We start from the raw sequence: 19,894 nt of genomic DNA, 5'->3' as shown, positions 1-19,894 counted from the left end.
ATTGTAGCACTTTGCTTAATTAAAGCATTTTCTTTGTCATTTAAATTTTCTTTGTTTTTTTTACTTGTAATTTTGAGGAGACATGTTTTTGCTGTGTTGTGATTTTGACAGATTGGTTTAGCATGAAAAATGCCCCCCATTTTACATATTTCTAAAACCTTCAAAAATGTACATATTGCACATATTGTCACAATACTCATCTGAAATTATTTGTCGCTAAACCTTTTATCTTTTCAAAGTCATCATTGATTTTAGCTGCAGTATAACATTGACTAGCAATTTTATATTTTGGGTCCAAAATTTTTTTTTTGCTAGCTAATGCTACCCTGACTATCCCTGACTATCAGTGCCGGCTCTAGCCTTTTCTAGGCCCTAAGCAAAATATGATTTGGGCACACTCTCCCCTATCGGTCAAGGGCTTCCTCGCTGTCGGAAGCCCTAAGCGATCTCTTATGTTGCTTATGTCTGGAGCAGGCCCTGCTGACTAAGCTACCTAAGACAACATTGCCATCTGTCAAGTTATATTTGACAATATGATGATGATGGCAACCCTGCTAAAGTAGACTAATAGACTAATTGGAGGATTGTGCCATACTGGAAGGCTACCGGTTCATCGCGACTATAGTTTCCAGGGTTAATTCCATCTTTTTCAGGAATGTTCTAGCCCTTATAGTAGATGTCCCTTAGCTGTATCTGACTATCAGAGGAGACATGTGCTCTAGAACTGTGTGCTGGACTATTCCTTGGATGTTTGCATCCATAAACATACCGTATATTGAGTTTGCTGCCAAATTACCCATCCTATTAGCCAGAGAGCTGCATAATATCATGAGCAACCTTGTGAAATCAGGGTCAAATCTTGAATGTTCCACCCAAATATATTAACTACTGATCATATTTTTTTTACATCTCTGAGGGCCGGTTTCGCAGACATGGATTAAGTCTAGCCTAGGACAGAAGAAATCTAGTTCAATAGAAAACTCCCTTGAGATTTTAGGCCTCGACTAGGCTTAATCTGTGTCTGTGAAACCAGCCCGTAGTGTACAAAGTTGGATTTATTTGGCCAGTTCCTCTCCTCAACTCCGATCAAAGCAATTTACATCATTGATTGTATACATTTAGTACCTTACCATAATTTATTCGTAATCATTCTGCTTCATTCAGCTTGACTTGATGGAGTGATAGGATTGCCAAGTTTGTTCAAATAGCAGCAATGTTTTCTTATCAGTTGTTTAATTTCACATGTTCATTGGTAAGATGCGTAGATGTTGGCTACATTATTTGGCTAATCAAAGCCGCATGCGACAAACATGAAAGGAGGGAGGAATTCCACCGCCGGTTTGAAAAGTTGAAACTGACCTGGTCCGTGAAGAGTGCAATGAGCACATGCAGAGAAACGTATGGACCATTAGTGAAACATACTTAGTCTGTTTAAGGTCTGAGAAAATATGCATCTGCAGCCAGAATTGTGATGAAGGAAAATAAAATTCCTGGGCAGAACATGCCCGGACCTCAATGACTGAGCAAATTGGAGCAAAATTGTAGTGGGGCAAAAAGCTGCCACTCCCACCAAAAATGTTAACCCACACGCCAGCCAGATTATCGTCCACTCCACTCATGCTCTGTTTCAGATTTTACATTTAACCTTTCAAGCACTGTATTTGGACATTTTCCAAGTAGTCGTTATTGAACCATTTGCAAATGGCTGAAATGAACAAGGACTCTGTCTCTGAGTCTGCCTGGCTACTGTCTGGCGTCGGGATGGATAACATTATTTCCTCTCTTCTGTGTGGCAGTCAGCCCATCATTAGCAAGGCAGTGGTCTGTAGAACTAATCATTCACCAATGTGGGCCGCCACCACTCAGTATCCACTAGCGTAACGTAATTTCCATTGCAGCCAGGCAGTATACGTACATTAGCTCCTCTGCACTCATGTTTGCGTGTGTATTTCTATCCTGATCAAGTTATATATGTATATATATTTGTTTTTTATTTTCATATAATTGTTTTCAGCCATTGGTCAGTTACGAAGTGTGTATTGTGATTCCCCATGTTTTAATCAGATTCTGTTTTGGATTTTGTTCAAGGACACCCCAATCCAGAACATTTCCTGTGGGAGGAGTACTTAGAAGACAGTGGTTCCATGGCGGTTCCAAGCCAAGCGTTTTGTATGGTAAGCGGTAAGCAATAGTGTATCAGCTGTGTTTGTGTGCGCCAGTCATGTGACATCATTGTCCTTCTTATGTCCTGATGCTGCCTGACTGCTGCCTTACTGTTTCATGTTTCATGTTTTATTATGTTAAAATACAATTCCTCAAAGACCAGATGAAAGACATTACAATTAATTGTTATATATTAATCAAATATAAATAACCAAAAATACATGTATTTTGTTTAGCAAAATATCAATAATTAAGAATGGAAAAAATACCAATATCATTAATAAACTATCATGAAATAAGGGCAATTAGCTAAGGCTCTGACTAGAATAAAAAAATAGTGCAAGTTGTTTCAGAAAAGAGCATTTTGATAACCATAAATACAAATATCTCGCATTGCGTATCAAAGCAGTTAGTGATATTGTACAATGCTGGTGCCGGCCATTCGATTGAACAAAACTTTTGTTCAAATTAACCATAACATTTAAATGAGTCAGTTATTCACACGTCTTTATAAAAAAAAATTAAGTGTATGTATTAACACAAGTTCATGTGTGAATGTGTGTGTCATCCCAATCAATAATCGTTTATCTGCATTCATTGTTGCACCCTGCTTCCAGTGATCAGTTATAAATATGTATTCATAACTATGTCTGCGTCGATTTATTTTCCTCAAATGTTTGCAAATATTTTATTATATCTTTTCATGTGACAATACTGAAGATATGACATTTTGCTACAATGTAAAGTTGTGAGTGTACAGCTTGTATAACACTGTAAATTTGCTGTCCCCTCAAAATAACTCAACACACAGCCATTAATGGCTAAACCGTTGTCAACAAAAGTGAGTACACCCCTAAGTGAAAATGTTAGGTATAATGTGAGGGGTGTACTAACTTTTGTGAAATACTGTAAGAAACCTTATGAATGGAAATGGAATATGGTGAAAAAGGAGAAAATAATTAGTCTAAACATGTTGTAGGTAATCACTTAGAATTTGCCTTTTGTTTCCAATAGAATGAAGGGTGGTTGTTTTGAAGCAGATTTTTGCTTTGTTGGAACAGATCACCTTGTGCGTTATCTCTCCATCATTACATGAGATTTAACTGATATTTCAAGCTTATTCAACCATTTTTAAGGAGAAACACTGCAAGCTGTAGAATTAACATCCCCTTAGATTTTCTTATGCATGCCAGCATATTGCCAGGACATAAGTATTGAATCTCCAGTTAGTCAAATTTCCTTATACAACTTCTGAGACAAATCATTAAGGTGCATTTACTGTATTGTTGTAAACCATACTCTTTAGTTGCTATAATAATTTCTTCCACCCTGTATGTTTGTTTTGAATCAGGGATATACCATAAGGTTTTTAAATGAGGACACCACCATTTTCCCAGTTCGATTGTAGACATTGTTTATTACTCTGCATAGTTTTAACATAAGTCACATGAGGTAAGTAACATTACTGCACTACCAAGGCTGTTAAATGACACTTTTGGTTTTGGTCCTTTTCACAGCAATGAGATGTTTTTCCTTAGTATTATTGCTGCCCAGCTCGTGTCATTTTCCCAGAGCTGCCTTTTTCATTCAGAAACTCCTGTGTCAAAACTCACTGACTTCCTCTCTACCCTAAAGAACTCCACTGTCAGGCTTCTCTCCGCTGCATGACATCTGCACAGTTCAACACATTTTCATTCCCTGAAAGGCCCTCCTCTGGCTGAGTTTCTGGCTGACAGGGCCCGTTCTCTCCTTAGCGCTCCTCCACTGTGTATTCCGGGGGTTCTCCTCTCTATGAGATTGGTGTACATTGGGATGGACGGCCCTGTCCTGTCTTCTGTTTCTTTCCGTTTCTCTCTGTGTTGGTCTGTATCTGTCTGTATATCTGCATATGATGGTCTATCTGTTTGTCTCTCACTGTCATGTCCTTCTGTCGTCTTTCCCTCTCCCTTTTGTTTCAGCCTAGGAAGGGCATGTGGGGATTAGAGTCTTGACAGGCTTGACTTCCATGATTAACTCTCTCCATCTCCCTCTTTTTCTGTCTGCTTCTCTCTGTCTTTCTCTCTCTCTCTCTCTCTCCCTCTCTCTGCCTCTCTCTATCTTTCCACCTCTCTCTTTCTCTCTGTCTCTCTGTTTCTGTCTTTTTTTTCAGAGAGCTCCTCACAGTTTCCAGGTGAACATGAAACTGGAGGCGGTGGACCGGAGGAATCCCATGCTGGTCCGAGTGGCCTCCATCTCAGACACAGAAGACTACAGGGTCAAGGTGAGGGAGGGGTGGGGGAGATGAGGGGGGGTTTGGGAGGTGAGGGAGAGTGATAGAGTTGAGGGATTGTGGAGGTGTTGAGAGGTTGTCGGGGGTGACAGGTGAAGGGGTGGTCGGGTGTAGAGAAGGTGACTGGGTGTGGGCGGGTGTAGGGAAGGTGACTGGGTGTGGGCGGGTGTAGGGAAGGTGACTGGGTGTGGGCGGGTGTAGGGAAGGTGACGGGGTGGGTGGGTGTGTAACAGTTGTACTGAGACGTGTGTGTGTTTGTTTGTGTACTGCATGCCAACAGTATGTTTTTGGTCTTGCATGTCAGCCAGGCACCATTAAGCCACAACGGCTTTAGCATAGGTCAAAACAGGTCATCTACTTCGTCCTATCTAGCCCCCAGGTCAAAACAGGTCATTTACTTCGTCCTATCTAGCCCCCAGGTCAAAACAGGTCATCTACTTCGTCCTATCTAGCCCCCAGGTCAAAACAGGTCATCTACTTCATCCTATCTAGCCCCCAGGTCAAAACAGGTCATCTACTTCATCCTATCTAGCCCCCAGGTCAAAACAGGTCATCTACTTCATCCTATCTAGCCCCCAGGTCAAAACAGGTCATCTACTTCATCCTATCTAGCCCCCAGGTCAAAACAGGTCATCTACTTCATCCTATCTAGCCCCCAGGTCAAAACACGTAATCTACTTCATCCTATCTAGCCCCCAGGTCAAAACAGGTCATCTACTTCATCCTATCTAGCCCCCAGGTCAAAACAGGTCATCTACTTCATCCTATCTAGCCCCCAGGTCAAAACAGGTCATCCACTTCATCCTATCTACTCCCACTTCCAAGCCCCCAGTTCTAAACAGTCATTTGTCTTCATCAGGCCTGTCTAATAGCTCTGTCAGCACACACTATCATTTGCCAAATTGGAGGGATGCTGTTTGTTTGGTAGCTCCTCTAGGGACATGCATGTGTGCGCACACAGACACACTAAGGTGTCAAGCCTGATGATGTCCCTGTGGGAACGCTATAGGAACACCAGACAATTGTTAAGATTCTACTTATCAGCATACATAAAAGCAGGGCTGAAGACTGCATACAAATGTTTGCATCTTCCGCCCCCGTCTTTTGGCTTTTCAAGTTTCTGGGCTTTTCCTGTTACTTGGCCAAGTTATTTATAATTGGTTGCATCGGCGTCAGTGCCACTCTATCTCCACCTCGGTCTTCCAACAAGGAAGTGGCTGTGTCAAAAGCATCCTCTAGACATGTGAAATGGGTAACCAAATGTGAGACACCCTCATCATAAGGTAGGAGAGACCTGTTGATGGCCTTATTTAGAGATGTTGAGGTGCTGAAAAATCGATTCTTTCAAGAATTGCTCTGCAGTTTTTATGAGCTATGGGAACAACCGCAATTTCAGTAGTCAAGCAACCCACCAATAGTGCTGAAATGAGCAATCAGACCTGGTTTTAAATGTGTGAAGAAATATTTTTTCTAAATGAAATGTTTAAAGATTTGTTCTTTTCTCTGAACGATTTGAAGAGCCGAGTCAGTAAAAAGTGTCAAACTTTCTATCACTAGTACTCACTAGCCGCATAAATCACGAAAGCCAACAACAGGAAACATTTACTTAAATGTAAGATTACCACAGCTAAACCAACCCAAGAATAACCAAATGTTTTCTACAGTTGCTCTATTATGTCACGCCATGATTGCATTCTTAACATCAACGTAGAGACCTACAGTATGTCCCAGTGCTAGTAGCCCAGTCATGGAAGACAGCAGTCTGAACATAAAACCAAATCAAATTACAGAATTATGAATAATGAGAGAATTGTTTTGGGATGCGACCAAATTATTTGCTGGTGCCAACAACTGAAAGACCATGTCACCAGTTCAAAATGTTAGCCTGGTGCCCTGAAAGGACTTTGGAAACCGAAATCATTCAGAAAATATGCGACAGTGAGTCTTGACAAGCCTAAGTTGCACTGGTGTTAATAGAGAGAGAATTTTGGTAGCAACTATAATATTGGACTGAAAGCATAACCATGGAAGACCTTGCCAGCAGTTGGGGTAGTTAAATTGATTTGCTTTAACTAGAAAATTTTAATTCATGCGTATTACAAACAGGTTATGTAATCCGTTGTGACTGCTTTTATATTCTCGCACCATACCTGGTGTTTGTTTTTGGCAGCTGCATCAAATTGTTTTAAATGTAAAAAAATAAGTTATAAGTGAAATTATTCTTTATTTGTTTATTTGTTTACTGGCTCTGAAGTGCATTTCACACATGGTCACAGCACGCAAATGTGGCAGTTTTTTATCTGTCTTTCTGTATCCATCAGATCCATTTTGATGGCTGGCATGAGAAGTTTGACTTCTGGGTGGACTCTGACCTGCCAGACATTCACCCAGTGGGCTGGTGTGCTCGAACCGGTCACCCTCTGGAACCCCCACACTGTGAGTTCTGTGTGCCTGCATGCGTGTACTGCATGCCGACAGTATGTTTTTGGTCATGCATGTCAGCCAGGCATTAAGCCACACAATTTAGTGTGCATGTGTGTGTCTGTGTGTGTGTGTGTGTGTGTGTGTGTGTGTGAGAAAGATTGGTTGTACCTGTCTGTGTGTTTGCAAACTGTTTGATCTTGGTGGTCACATTTACAACACAAGCCAGTAGGCTGCACACTTCTCAAGGACCTCTCCATCTTGTTGATCATTACTATTGATTCTGTTCTTTCAGAGGTAAACAGCTCTATCACTTTTATGGGTACAAAAGTATTTGCTGTCTCAGCCCAAAGGCTGTAAATCCTTATCAAACCTGCACAGTCATTTGTACAGTATTGCTGCCCCAAACAAATTTTAATTCATGGCAAAGTCGTCCACTGCAAATAATTGATATGAGAACAATAGATGTTGAATCAAGCAAAGATATCCGCCAATAGGGTGAGGAACTAACCCTGACCCTGACTACTCCCGTGTTGTTAGGGAAACAATATGAATGGCTGTGATGGAAAACAAGTTAAAAATCGGATCGTATTCAAGTGGAGGCTTTGGCCTCCTCAGAGACTGTACAAACAAATCTCTTCTATTCCCCTTCTTGGTAAATAAATTTTGGACTACAAGGGAAGGTGTGTGTGGTGTAATGTAATGTCGATTATTTTGCTTTGGCGCCGGCAATACGGCCCATTAACCTAAATCTAATATATCATCTTTGTTTGGTCTCAGAAGCCGACGACATGCTTGATGTTTCCCCTGAGGTTTTAATCCAACACACAAGCAGAGACATGTGGGCTGTTTGTCTAGCCTGTAACACAGTAGCCCATCTGACCCCCTTTAAGGCCATACCTCATTCATTAGAACTCAATTTCGGACAGATACCCCTCCCACGTGACTTGGCCTTACACATCTAATACATCGTTGACGACAGTTTCTGACCCGGGTTGCCCTACTGGGCCATGGCTAAATCAATGGAGTCCTCAGGTGAACCTTCTGTTTCATGCCTTGTGATTGGTTGTTGGCTTGTTGTCCCCATGCAGCGAACGCAGGACCGTCTGACCTCAGGAGCTCCGTGACACAGGGAGTGTGCCCTACGCCAGGCTGCAGAGGTGTGGGCCACATCAAAGGGGCCAAATACACAGGACACCACAGGTAAGACGTGGTGGCGACACCGTCACGGCCCAGAAACTTTCCCGAGCCCCTGTGTCCATGTGAAAGGATTGGAATGCTACGTGATGATGGGAACTACCGTAACCCTGTGATAGGCCAGGTTACATGTTCACTGTGACGCTTACTCTAAACCTGGCAAATCCTCTCCCATCCCTACCAGTTCTTTGTTTCTGGACCAGGCCCCGCACCCAGCATGGTATCACTAATTCCATGTCACTGTTGTTGAACGGAATCATTATTTTTGCTCACTTTGCTGTGTATCGGTGTGTCCAGTAAAGCCCGGTACACTGAGGGCTTATACATAAATGAAGGTATTATCCGCCAGCGGCTTTGGCTTTGGCAAGGTGAGACGTGGATGTCATTGTCAGAGGGTAATGGATAGTCTTGTGTAAATGGACTATGGTTGGCTCCATAGTACACTGCTGGGAGGAACGTGCTAGCATTATCCCCCAGCCCTAGCTTGTTGGAACACGTTTCCTCGCTAGAATTGGACGACCTGACCCAGGCTGCTATGTGTGGCAGAGAGAGGGCCGCAGCCAGCTGGGCCCTAAGCCGTTAATCCGGGGGAACCAGGAGTTGGAGGAGTACCTTCACAACGGAGAAGAGAGGAAAGGGCTCCTGGGCAGAGTTCACTTACGGAAGGCACACACAAGCAAGCTGCCTAAAGAAGCCAACCCTGGCGCTTACAGGCCCCCTCCCTGTTCCACGCCCCATTCCCTGTTCAGCTCTTCCCCTCCATGTTTGGCTCTATGTAACACTGCTGGGAAGAACCTGCTAGTATTATCCTCCAGCCCTAGCTCACCCCCCCCCCCCCCGTTCCGTGCCCCCAATCCTCCCTGTTCCGTGCCCCGCCTCCACACTCTCCTCCCTTTTCCGCACCGCACCCCCCCTGGTTATGTGCCCCCTCCTGTCTTTTGAATATATTGAACGTTTTGTGTGCGCGGTACGTTTGACATTGCTTGGTGTCGACGTTGACATTTTCAATAAGCAAACCATAGGTCACTTCTGTGTGTAAGAATGTAATATTCGGTATTATACCACAACGGTACTAGTCCTTCCATTTACTCTGCTCCCCCCCCATCCTCTGTCACTCCCGGAGAGTCTGTCTGTCTGAGGTTTCAACTCGCCCTTTGCTATTTTTACACCTCACCTTTTTCACGAATGCAATCAACGGTGAATGGAATGAGAGTGCATATTCTCCCCTCTCGCTCCTCTCCACTCAACAATGTCTGATCCTCCTGAAAGACATTCAATGATTACAATCTCCTGACTAACTCGATACTGACGCTGGACTATTTAATAAGCTTAAAAAAAAAAAAATAACTCCCACTTTAGAATCGGAGCACTTACCCAATTTCATTAGCAACTCATTTGCATTCTATCTGCATTAATTAACATTAACTCAGAACGTCAGCTTCATGTGTAGAATTGCAATGGCTTAGTCATTACTTCTTTGGTAATTTTCAGGTATCTCCTATCAAAAGTTTCCCTTTAACCAGTTGAGTAATTTTCTCCATACTGAGAGGAACTTGTTTTTTGTTTTTTCATGGGGATGGGGGGTGTTATTGTAGCACCTTTTCATGATTTTATTGGCCCCCTTTTGTTTGAGTAAACTGTTTGGATGGCTCCAAAACCGTTTGGAGCGGAGATACTGAGGGCCTTTATTATTACAGTGAACAAACCGACACACAAAGGCACCCAGGAACACACACACACACCCTTACACGGTGCTGCATTCAGTGCATAGCAATGAAAACATCATTCGACATGCATATTATAAAACCTAATCAGAAAACGGAGAGCTATTTCATACCTCTGCTCAGCGTTATGCTCTAGGAGCCTCAGCGATTTTGATGAAAGTATTTTTTTATTCCTGAGCCGCTGTTGGTAAAAGGGTAATATTTGCTTGGTGTGAAGTTAAAAGTTTGGTATTGGCTTGAAGGTTTTATAATTAGATGAGCGTGGGAGCAATTTACTACCATGCTCAATATCTATCTTAAGTAACATTGTGCAGTGTCATTACCCCACATTCATATTTATAAAATGGGTCCTTACTTTCAATATATTATTGAACCTTAGCATTTTATTCAAATTAGCTTTAGCATTACAAATGCCACATGAGTCAGTTTGATGCTCATTCTTTAAAATGGAAATATCTCTGCCATTGAAACTAATGCTCCGTCCTTGATTTTCCTAAATACCTCTATACAGCAGAGAATGTTGAGAATGTTTATGCCACAAACAGAATGTGTTGTGTTATGAACAGCTTCAATTGGAATCTAGAGGTTTTCCATGATCTAAACCTAATCTCATCTCATCTTTATCCGCTGATCCTGTATCGGGTCACGGGGGCAGCAGCTCCAGCAGGGGACCCCAGACTTCCCTTTCCCAAGCCACATTTGCCTGCTCTGACTGGGGGATCTCAAGGCGTTCCCAGGCCAGTGTCAAAATATAATCTTTCCACCTAGTTCTTGGCCTACCCCAAGGTCTCCTCCCAGCTGGATGTGCCTGGAACACCTCCCTAGGGAGACGTCCAGATGCCCGAACCACCTCAACTGGCTCCTTTCGATGCAAAGGAGCAGCGGCTCTACTCTGACTTCCTCACGGATGACTCAGCTTCTCACCCTATCTCTAAGGGAGAAGCCAGCCACCCTTCTGAGAAAACCCATTTCAGCCGCTTGTACTCGCAGTCTAGTTCTTTCGATTATGACCCAGCCTTCATGACCATAGGTGAGGGTAGGAACGAAAATTGACCAGTATATCGAGAGCTTTGTCTTCCAGCTCAGCCCTCTTTTCGTCACAACGGTGCGGTAAAGCGAATGCAATACCGCCCCCGCTGCTCTGATTCTCCAGCCAATCTCCCGCTCCATTGTCCCCTCACCCGCGAACAAGACCCAGAGATACTTGAACTCCTTTACTTGGGGTAACGCCTCATTCCCTACCCGGAGGAGGCACTCCATCGGTTTCCTGCTGAGAACCATGGCCTAAGATTTAGAGGTGCTAATCCTCATCCCAACCGCTTCGCACTTGGCTGCGAACCGGTCCAGTGAGTGTTGAAGGTCACAGAACGATGATGCCATCAGGACCACATCATCTGCAAAAAGCAGCGATGAGATCCCCAGCCCACCGAACTGCAACCCCTCCCCACCCCGACTACGCCTCAATATCCTGTCCATGAAAGTTACAAACAGGATTAGTGACAAAGCGCAGCCCTGGCGGAGGCCAACCCCCACCTGGAACGAGTCTGATTTACTAATCTAATCTCCACTGGTAAATTATTAAAAATATATATAATCTGTATTTCTAACTTTAACTCCCATTTCACACACTCAAGCAACAGATAGCTTAAAGGAACATAAAGAAATATACTATTATTTGACATAAAACAGTTACCGTAGACCTTTGCTAATGACTTCCAGCACATAGTGTTTCCACAGCGGGCGTGAACCTACATTTTCTCGTCCCTGGCAAGGTTATTATAGTTTTGCATTTTTTATTAGTTTTTATTTTTATTTCGTTTTGACTTTTTGTTTTCGATTTCAGTTTAGTTTTAATTAGTTTTTAAAGTGGGTTTGCTAGTTTAGTTTAGTTTTTATTTTTTGAAAATGCTTAGTTTTAGTTTAGTTTTTATTAGTTTTAGTGTTAGTTTGTCTTTTTTTGTAATACAGGCTATTTGTCAGGGGCAAGATTCAAAAAGGTCAGAAAAAGTATTGTGTAATAATAACTCAACAAAAACATCATACATTTTTAGAAAATATTTATTCAACAATAAAACCAGTACATAAAATTTACATATCATTGACAAAGACGAAAACTAAGAACATTTACTTTCTAATTTTATTTTATTTTAGTTAGTTTTGTCAACCACACATTACAGTTATCTTTTTTTGTAATGCCTCGTTTTTATTTGTTTTTCAGTTAACAACAATGTTTTTTCCCACCTAGTTTTCTTTTTTTCGTTCGTTTTTGTTAACGATTATAACCTTGGTCCCAAGGTATAATACTGCTATGTAATAGACGAGTCAGAAACGCCTTCAATGGCTTTACATACTCTACATTTGTCTTGGTGTTGTGGTGCTTCCATTAGTGGAAAACGTGGGAGGAACCCAGCATGCAATCTATTCCTGTTTACTTTTATTACCAGTGGTTGGGGAACAAATAAGATGATAGAATATGAACAGTGTACGCAGACCCTTTGGACAAAATAACATGGACTTCTAGTTAATGTATAAAGCTGTCTGGATGAGTTTGTCCGTAGCTTGATATGGTGATCGTAGTTTGTCTGTGGCTTGATATGGTGATCATAGTTTGTTTCTGGCTTGATATGGTGATCATAGTCTGTCTGTGGCTTGATGTGGTGATCATAGTTTGTTTCTGGCTTGATATGGTGATCATAGTTTGTCTCTGGCTTGATATGGTGATCATAGTTTCTGTGGCTTGATATGGTGATCGTAGTTTGTCTGTGGCTTGATATGGTGATCATAGTCTGTGTGGCTTGATATGGTGATCATAGTTTGTCTGTGGCTTGATGTGGTGATCGTAGTTTGTCTGTGGCTTGATGTGGTGATCGTAGTTTGTCTGTGGCTTGATGTGGTGATCGTAGTTTGTCTGTGGCTTGATGTGGTGATCGTAGTTTGTCTGTCGCTTGATATGGTGATCGTACTCTGTCTGTGGCTTGATATGGTGATCATAGTCTGTGTGGCTTGATATGGTGATCATAGTTTGTCTGTGGCTTGATATGGTGATCATAGTTTGTCTGTGGCTTGATATGGTGATCATAGTCTGTGTGGCTTGATATGGTGATCATAGTTTGTCTGTGGCTTGATGTGGTGATCGTAGTTTGTCTGTGGCTTGATATGGTGATCGTAGTTTGTCTGTGGCTTGATATGGTGATCGTAGTTTGTCTGTGGCTTGATATGGTGATCGTAGTTTGTCTGTGGCTTGGTATGGTGATCATAGTCTGTGTGGCTTGATATGGTGATCATAGTTTGTCTGTGGCTTGATGTGGTGATCGTAGTTTGTCTGTGGCTTGATGTGGTGATCGTAGTTTGTCTGTGGCTTGATGTGGTGATCGTAGTTTGTCTGTCGCTTGATATGGTGATCGTACTCTGTCTGTGGCTTGATATGGTGATCATAGTCTGTGTGGCTTGATATGGTGATCATAGTTTGTCTGTGGCTTGATATGGTGATCATAGTTTGTCTGTGGCTTGATATGGTGATCATAGTCTGTATGGCTTGATGTGGTGATCGTAGTTTGACTGTGGCTTGATGTGGTGATCGTAGTTTGTCTGTCGCTTGATATGGTGATCGTACTCTGTCTGTGGCTTGATATGGTGATCATAGTCTGTGTGGCTTGATATGGTGATCATAGTTTGTCTGTGGCTTGATATGGTGATCATAGTTTGTCTGTGGCTTGATATGGTGATCATAGTTTGTCTGTGGCTTGATATGGTGATCATAGTCTGTGTGGCTTGATGTGGTGATCGTAGTTTGGCTGTGGCTTGATGTGGTGATCGTAGTTTGTCTGTGGCTTGATGTGGTGATCGTAGTTTGTCTGTGGCTTGATATGGTGATCGTAGTTTGTCTGTGGCTTGATATGGTGATCGTAGTTTGTCTGTGGCTTGATGTGGTGATCGTAGTTTGTCTGTGGCTTGATGTGGTGATCGTAGTTTGACTGTGGCTTGATGTGGTGATCGTAGTTTGTCTGTGGCTTGATATGGTGATCGTAGTTTGTCTGTGGCTTGATGTGGTGATCGTAGTTTGTCTGTGTGGCTTGATTTGGTGATCGTAGTTTGTCTGTGGCTTGATATGGTGATCGTAGTTTGTCTGTGGCTTGATATGGTGATCGTACTCTGTCTGTGGCTTGATATGGTGATCATAGTCTGTGTGGCTTGATATGGTGATCATAGTTTGTCTGTGGCTTGATATGGTGATCATAGTTTGTCTGTGGCTTGATATGGTGATCATAGTCTGTGTGGCTTGATGTGGTGATCGTAGTTTGACTGTGGCTTGATGTGGTGATCGTAGTTTGTCTGTGGCTTGATATGGTGATCGTAGTTTGTCTGTGGCTTGATATGGTGATCGTAGTTTGTCTGTGGCTTGATGTGGTGATCGTAGTTTGTCTGTGGCTTGATGTGGTGATCGTAGTTTGTCTGTGGCTTGATGTGGTGATCGTAGTTTGTCTGTGGCTTGATGTGGTGATCGTAGTTTGTCTGTGGCTTGATGTGGTGATCGTAGTTTGTCTGTGGCTTGATGTGGTGATCGTAGTTTGTCTGTGGCTTGATATGGTGATCGTAGTTTGTCTGTGGCTTGATATGGTGATCGTATTCTGTCTGTGGCTTCATATGGTGATCGTAGTTTGTCTGTGGCTTGATATGGTGATCGTAGTTTGTCTGTGGCTTGATAGGGTGATTGTAGTCTGTCTGTGGCTTGAAATGGTGATCGTAGTCTGTCTGTGGCTTGATATGGTGATCGTAGTCTTATCAGTGTCCACGGGACCGATGGTGGGTCACTGATGGTCACAGCAGGGGGAACGTAAATGTTTCGGTGTGGGGATTGACCTGGCCCGCCCTGAAGGCAGTCACACGATCAAGTGCAGAGGAAGTGAATGGGTCTGAATGGCTTACAAAGCCCCTGTACGCCGGCCTGTGGGAGAGGAGAAGGCATTGTAGCAGCTCGGCACTAAACACATAATAACCTGCTAAATTACTACATCTGTTGGTATGGCAATAACAACAACACATTTGCCTGTGGTGTCCTTCTGAGTCCAACAACATTGGATCAACGCCATGTCCCCTCTGCTGTGTTTTCTCTCTGGCTGTAAGAGGGAAGGCTTTTTGTTCGCACCCATATTTCCAGTGAAGGCACCATCTCTGTAACGTCTCTTGCTAGACTTGAGGCGCATAGAGAAAAACGGACTTGTGGACTGGGATTTCTTTGGCTTTTAACCACTCTGATGCCATTAAACGTGCTGTATGTGCAGCTGTCTGTTTTGTGCACCAATGGATAGGTGGGTACGGTCCGACACGCCGCTCTCTTAGCTAAGAGAGTTATGCCTCTTGGCCAGTTGTTGTCGTGTTAGTGAGCGAGCCTGGACGTTGCTTTAGAGATTGCCGGATGACCTGAGCGGAAACTCGAAGCCGCCCTGTCATTTATTACATCCAGTGTAAGACGTCTTCTGTTGGATTTCAATAGTGGATGTCGAAATGGATCGTCTCTAACTAGCCAGATTATCAAAGCTGATTACCTTTTTTAAATGTTGGTTTTGCTCTGGCCCCACCCCCTCAGTTTCTAATGACCTGTCAGACGGAATTAGTTTGTGGGGCCAGTCCTATAGTTTCTCTGTTTATGCGAGGTCTGTTCAGATTTATACTCCTTTTGGATAAGACACTACGGAATAAGACACTAGTGTGGTGAACCATTTGGCCAGAGCAAGGAGTTTCGATGTGCCTCTTCTGGACAGCAATAGAAATAATTCTAGTTGGCCCTGACCAAGGGACTTGTTGTGATACATCTATCAAATACAACTTGTGTGAGAGGGTTCTTTGGATGGGCAGGGAATCTGAGGTATTCCTGATGAAATCAATCATACATCACCAGTCTGAGATGCCATATGTTCTTCTGGTCACAGTCATGATGTGTGTGCATGGGTGTTTGGGTATACCTGAATACCTTTGTGTCTGTGTGCGTGTGAGAGATGAGAGCAGTGTAAAGCAAGCGGGTGTGGCGTTGCCAAAATAAGTCCCCATAATAAAGAGTGTGTCAGTCCTTTACCGTCAATGACACGGCATCAAACCAATTAGTCACTCCACCCCTGCCTCAGAGTGGCCTTTTGACAAAACCGAAGGCATTAGACAAATATCAATGAAAAGGCATGAAGTCTCGCTTTCATTTTCTCTCCATTTCACACTTCATTTGCTGCGTTCTCCTGTTCCGTCATTAGGTTTTTTGAGGCTTTATTTTTTTTTGTAAAGTACTTTTTTATGTTCATTTCAAGGTTTGTGAAACTTTCTTGTCGTCATCTCCGCCACAATCCAAGGTGGGATTGAATGACACTAACCCAAAAAGGGGAGGGGGGTGGGGGGGTTGGAGGTAGGGCAACACCTGCAGACTTGTGTCATTGATTACTTTGAGCAGTCCAACAATGCATGCACTGTTTCTGGTGACCTCTTACACCAGGGCTTTTCTTCACACAGTCATTTTGAGGGGTTGGGTTGGCTGATCTGCTGTGACAGGCAGGGTCAAATGAACCCTGATACACACGTCCTGCTGGTGCCTGGGCTGGCTGGCTGAGAGGTGTATGGGCTTTCTTTTGTGAGACTGTCCACAGGCTTGACTGTCAGGCCTAATGCCCTTTCTGTTCTCTCCTGCGCTCTCTTTCTCTTGTTTTGTCTGTCCTCTCTCTTACTCTCCCATACATTCTTTCGATTTTATTGAAAAACATTTTCTGCTTTTTCTATCACTGTTTTTCACTCTCTTTCTCTGCCCCCTTGCTTCTCTCTCACCCCTCCTTTTCTCTCCCTCTTACCACCTTTCCCTCCCTCTCGCACCTCCTTTTCCCTCCCTCTCAACCCTCCCTTTCTCTCCCTCTCACCACCTTTCCCTCCCTCTAACACCTCCCTTTCCCTCCCTCTCACCCCTCCTTTTCCCTCCCTCTCACACCTCCTTTCCCTCCCTCTCACCCCTCCTTTTCCCTCCCTCTCAACCCTCCCTTTCTCTCCCTCTTACCACCTTTCCCTCCCTCTAACACCTCCTTTTCCCTCCCTCTCACCCCTCCTTTTCCCTCCCTCTCACCCCTCCTTTTCCCTCCCTCTCACTCCTCCTTTTCTCTCCCTCTCAACCCTCCCTTTCGGTCTGTTCTCTCCCTCCACAGTGCCTTTGGCTGTCCCTATTCTGACATCAACATAAAGAAGGATGTGGTGCTGCCTGACCGGCTGGGTGGTGAGAAGCAGATCACTTTTGTCCCGGTGCACTTCGTTCAGAAGACCAAGCGGCTGTGGACCGCTGACCAACAGGAGGAAGCAGTGCCCCATGATGTTCCCATGGAGACCAGGTGGGAGGGGGGAGTGGTTTCATTGTGACGATTTGAAAACTATAGAAATCCTTCCTCCCTGATGTAAGAATGTGTGAAAGCAACAGTTTCCGTTCACAGCTTTCGCCCATCCAGACATGTCAGCTGTAGAGGATGAAAGGATTGAAAGGATTTTTAAGTATTTCTACTCAGCCACTGTGTCAGTGTCACCACCCGACTCACATGTTTAATTAAAACTCTATAGCCTCTGCAGTGGAAGAGAGTGGCTAAATTCCTCCCAATGCTATTCAACCACTGTTTCGGTTTTCACCGAGATTCCCTAACACTGTTTCAAACCATCAAAAGAAAAGCTGCCATGAGGCAATATCTAACAGGCATAGCAGACGAATGCACGCCATAGTTGGAACATTTAAAATATTCCAAAGTTGGAATCCGTCAGACTTGGCGGAGAAGTTTAAGGGCGGCAAATTGCATTTTCCCACATGTCCACGCACAGGCACATATGCATTTAGAATTGGGTGCGTTGGGTTGAACGCCGACTCAGCACTGCTGATCGGCTTAGCTTACACGCCACTCATGGGGATTTTCCGTTGCATCGGGCCTGCTCTGTGTCCAGGCCTGGCCAGGCTGTGGCCACCAGAGTTTACAATTGAAAGGCTGTCCAGAATGCGCTTAGTGGGAGTCGAGCCTTGATGAAGGGTTTTAATTTAAACCATACTGGATTTTTAACAGCAAAATAACGTGCCGAGTGTAATGTCATGTAGATTAATAAAGCGACACCGTGGCAGAACCACGCTCTCTTAATTTCAGGTGTTTACAGAAGCTAATTAAAATAATCCTGTGTTGGTGTTTTGATTTGGAATGGTGTCAAGTTGCAATATTGTCCAAGGAGTCTGTCACAGTATGCCGTGCTACTGGTTACTAGTAATACAAAAAAGAGAATGTAATAAACAGTGGGGAGAACAAGTATTTGATTCTGCCGATTTTGCAGGTTTTCCCACTTACAAAGCATGTAGAAGTCTGTAATATATATCATAGGTACCTTTCAACTTTGTGTGATGATATCTAAAACAAAAATCCAGAAAATCGAATTGTATGATTTTCAAGTAATTAATTAGTATTTTATTGCATGACAAGTATTTAATACATCAGAAAAGCAGAACTTAATATTAGGTACAGAAACCTTTGTTTGCAATTACCGAGAACATACGTTTCCTGTAGTACTTGACCAGGTTTGCACACACTGCAGCAGGGATTTTGGCCCATTCATCCATACAGACCTCCAGATCCTTCAGGCTTCGGGGCTGTCGCTGGGTAATACTGACCTTCAGCTCCCTCCAAAGATTTTCTATTGGGTTCAGGTCTGGAGACTGGCTAGGCCACTCCAGGACCTTGAGATGCTTCTTACGGAGCCACTCCTTAGTTGCCCTGGCTGTGTGTTTTGGGTCGTTGTCATGCTGGAAGACCCAGCCACGACCCATCTTCAATGCTCTTACTGAGGGAAGGAGGTTGTTGGCGAGAGAGATTGGGAGATTGACCGTCATCTTGAACTTCTTCCATTTTCTAATAATTGCGCCAACAGTTGTTGCCTTCTCACTATTGTCCTGTAGCCCATCCCAGCCTTGTGTAGGTCTACAATTTTATCCCTGATGTTCTTACACAGCTCTTTGGTCTTGGCCATTGTGTAGAGGTTGGAATCTGTTTGATTGTGTGGACAGGTATTGTTTTAGATTCCGTCTATCATAGTTGAAATGTGTCTATGATAAAAATTACAGACATGCTTTGTAAGTAGGAAAACCTGCAAAATTGGCAGTGTATCAAATACTTGTTCTCCCCACTGTATATATATATATATATATATATATATTAGTTCTTTTTAAGCTCAGAATTAGTTTGAAGGTCTATTGATCACTCCATGAAAATGCATCTTTGACTGTCTATGTAATACAAAACCAAGACTGTTTCCACTGCCAGACTTCTATGTCTCTCAGGCTGTTTCCAATCATTACTGATTTTGTGATCCACTCCGTCTCTGTCCACACACTATTACCTCTCCTTTTGTCTATTCCTTCACACTCGCCATTCTCTACCTTTGTTCTACTTTTAATGTGATTGTCGTCACATGTTGTTTCTGCTGTCTCACTCTCAGGGCCATGCTGTCTGCATATGACGGGGCAGTTCGTCTGAGAGGTCGACCCCCAGCCAACCCCGCTGTAAAGAGAGAGCCTAGGGAGGAACCAGACACTGCTCAGGGACAAAAACTCCTCTCTCTGGGGAGGAGGGGTCGGCATCCCAGCAGGTGCGTTGTCCACTACACCTCAGGCCCTAAAGGCCCTATGGCATTTTATTCGTTACACTACTGGGTGGTTCCGGTCAGCACAATAATGTTAAAAGGTTCCTACTCTATCTTTGGGCTGACCTCATTTAGTTGACTTATCGATTGCTCGATAAGCTATTTCGTTTTTTTTTTTGCCGTTTATTTAGTAATGATGCACCACGCCTGGCTGATTCGTCAGTGTCATGGGACTAATCCATTGTGTGTTGAGATTTTTTTTTTGTTGCATACTAAAAAGACATGTCTATCCTTGGCTGTGACTTGCATTTAAAAAAAAATCCCCCATTTTAATATTTAATTGGACTTGCTGCAATTACGCTGCAATGACTCATCCATCCTCCAAACCACACACTTTCTTTCAATCTGCAGCAGTGCCGGGGGGGGGGGGGGATTGTGGCTTCAGTTTTCCCAAACAAGATCCCCCAAATGTGCATTAGTATCTGATGTTCATGAA

General features: G+C 43.4%; 1 protein-coding gene across 1 annotated transcript in view; it reads left to right on the top strand.

Annotated features, from left to right (window-relative positions):
- Positions 1–19,894, top strand: part of LOC105025724 (lethal(3)malignant brain tumor-like protein 4) — an 84,215-nt gene that overhangs the window by 25,017 nt on the left and 39,304 nt on the right. The window contains exons 11-16 of the mRNA XM_010896632.3: positions 2,089–2,174; positions 4,313–4,423; positions 6,754–6,868; positions 7,945–8,056; positions 16,947–17,126; positions 19,255–19,404. Coding sequence (XP_010894934.2) covers positions 2,089–2,174; positions 4,313–4,423; positions 6,754–6,868; positions 7,945–8,056; positions 16,947–17,126; positions 19,255–19,404 — 754 coding nt within the window. The remainder of the gene's footprint in view (positions 1–2,088; positions 2,175–4,312; positions 4,424–6,753; positions 6,869–7,944; positions 8,057–16,946; positions 17,127–19,254; positions 19,405–19,894) is intronic.

Source organism: Esox lucius, chromosome 21 (genome assembly GCF_011004845.1).
Source record: "Esox lucius isolate fEsoLuc1 chromosome 21, fEsoLuc1.pri, whole genome shotgun sequence".
Classification (NCBI taxonomy): domain Eukaryota; kingdom Metazoa; phylum Chordata; class Actinopteri; order Esociformes; family Esocidae; genus Esox; species Esox lucius.
Note: the sequence above shows the minus strand (reverse complement) of the source record. Positions and strands in the feature narration are given on the sequence as shown.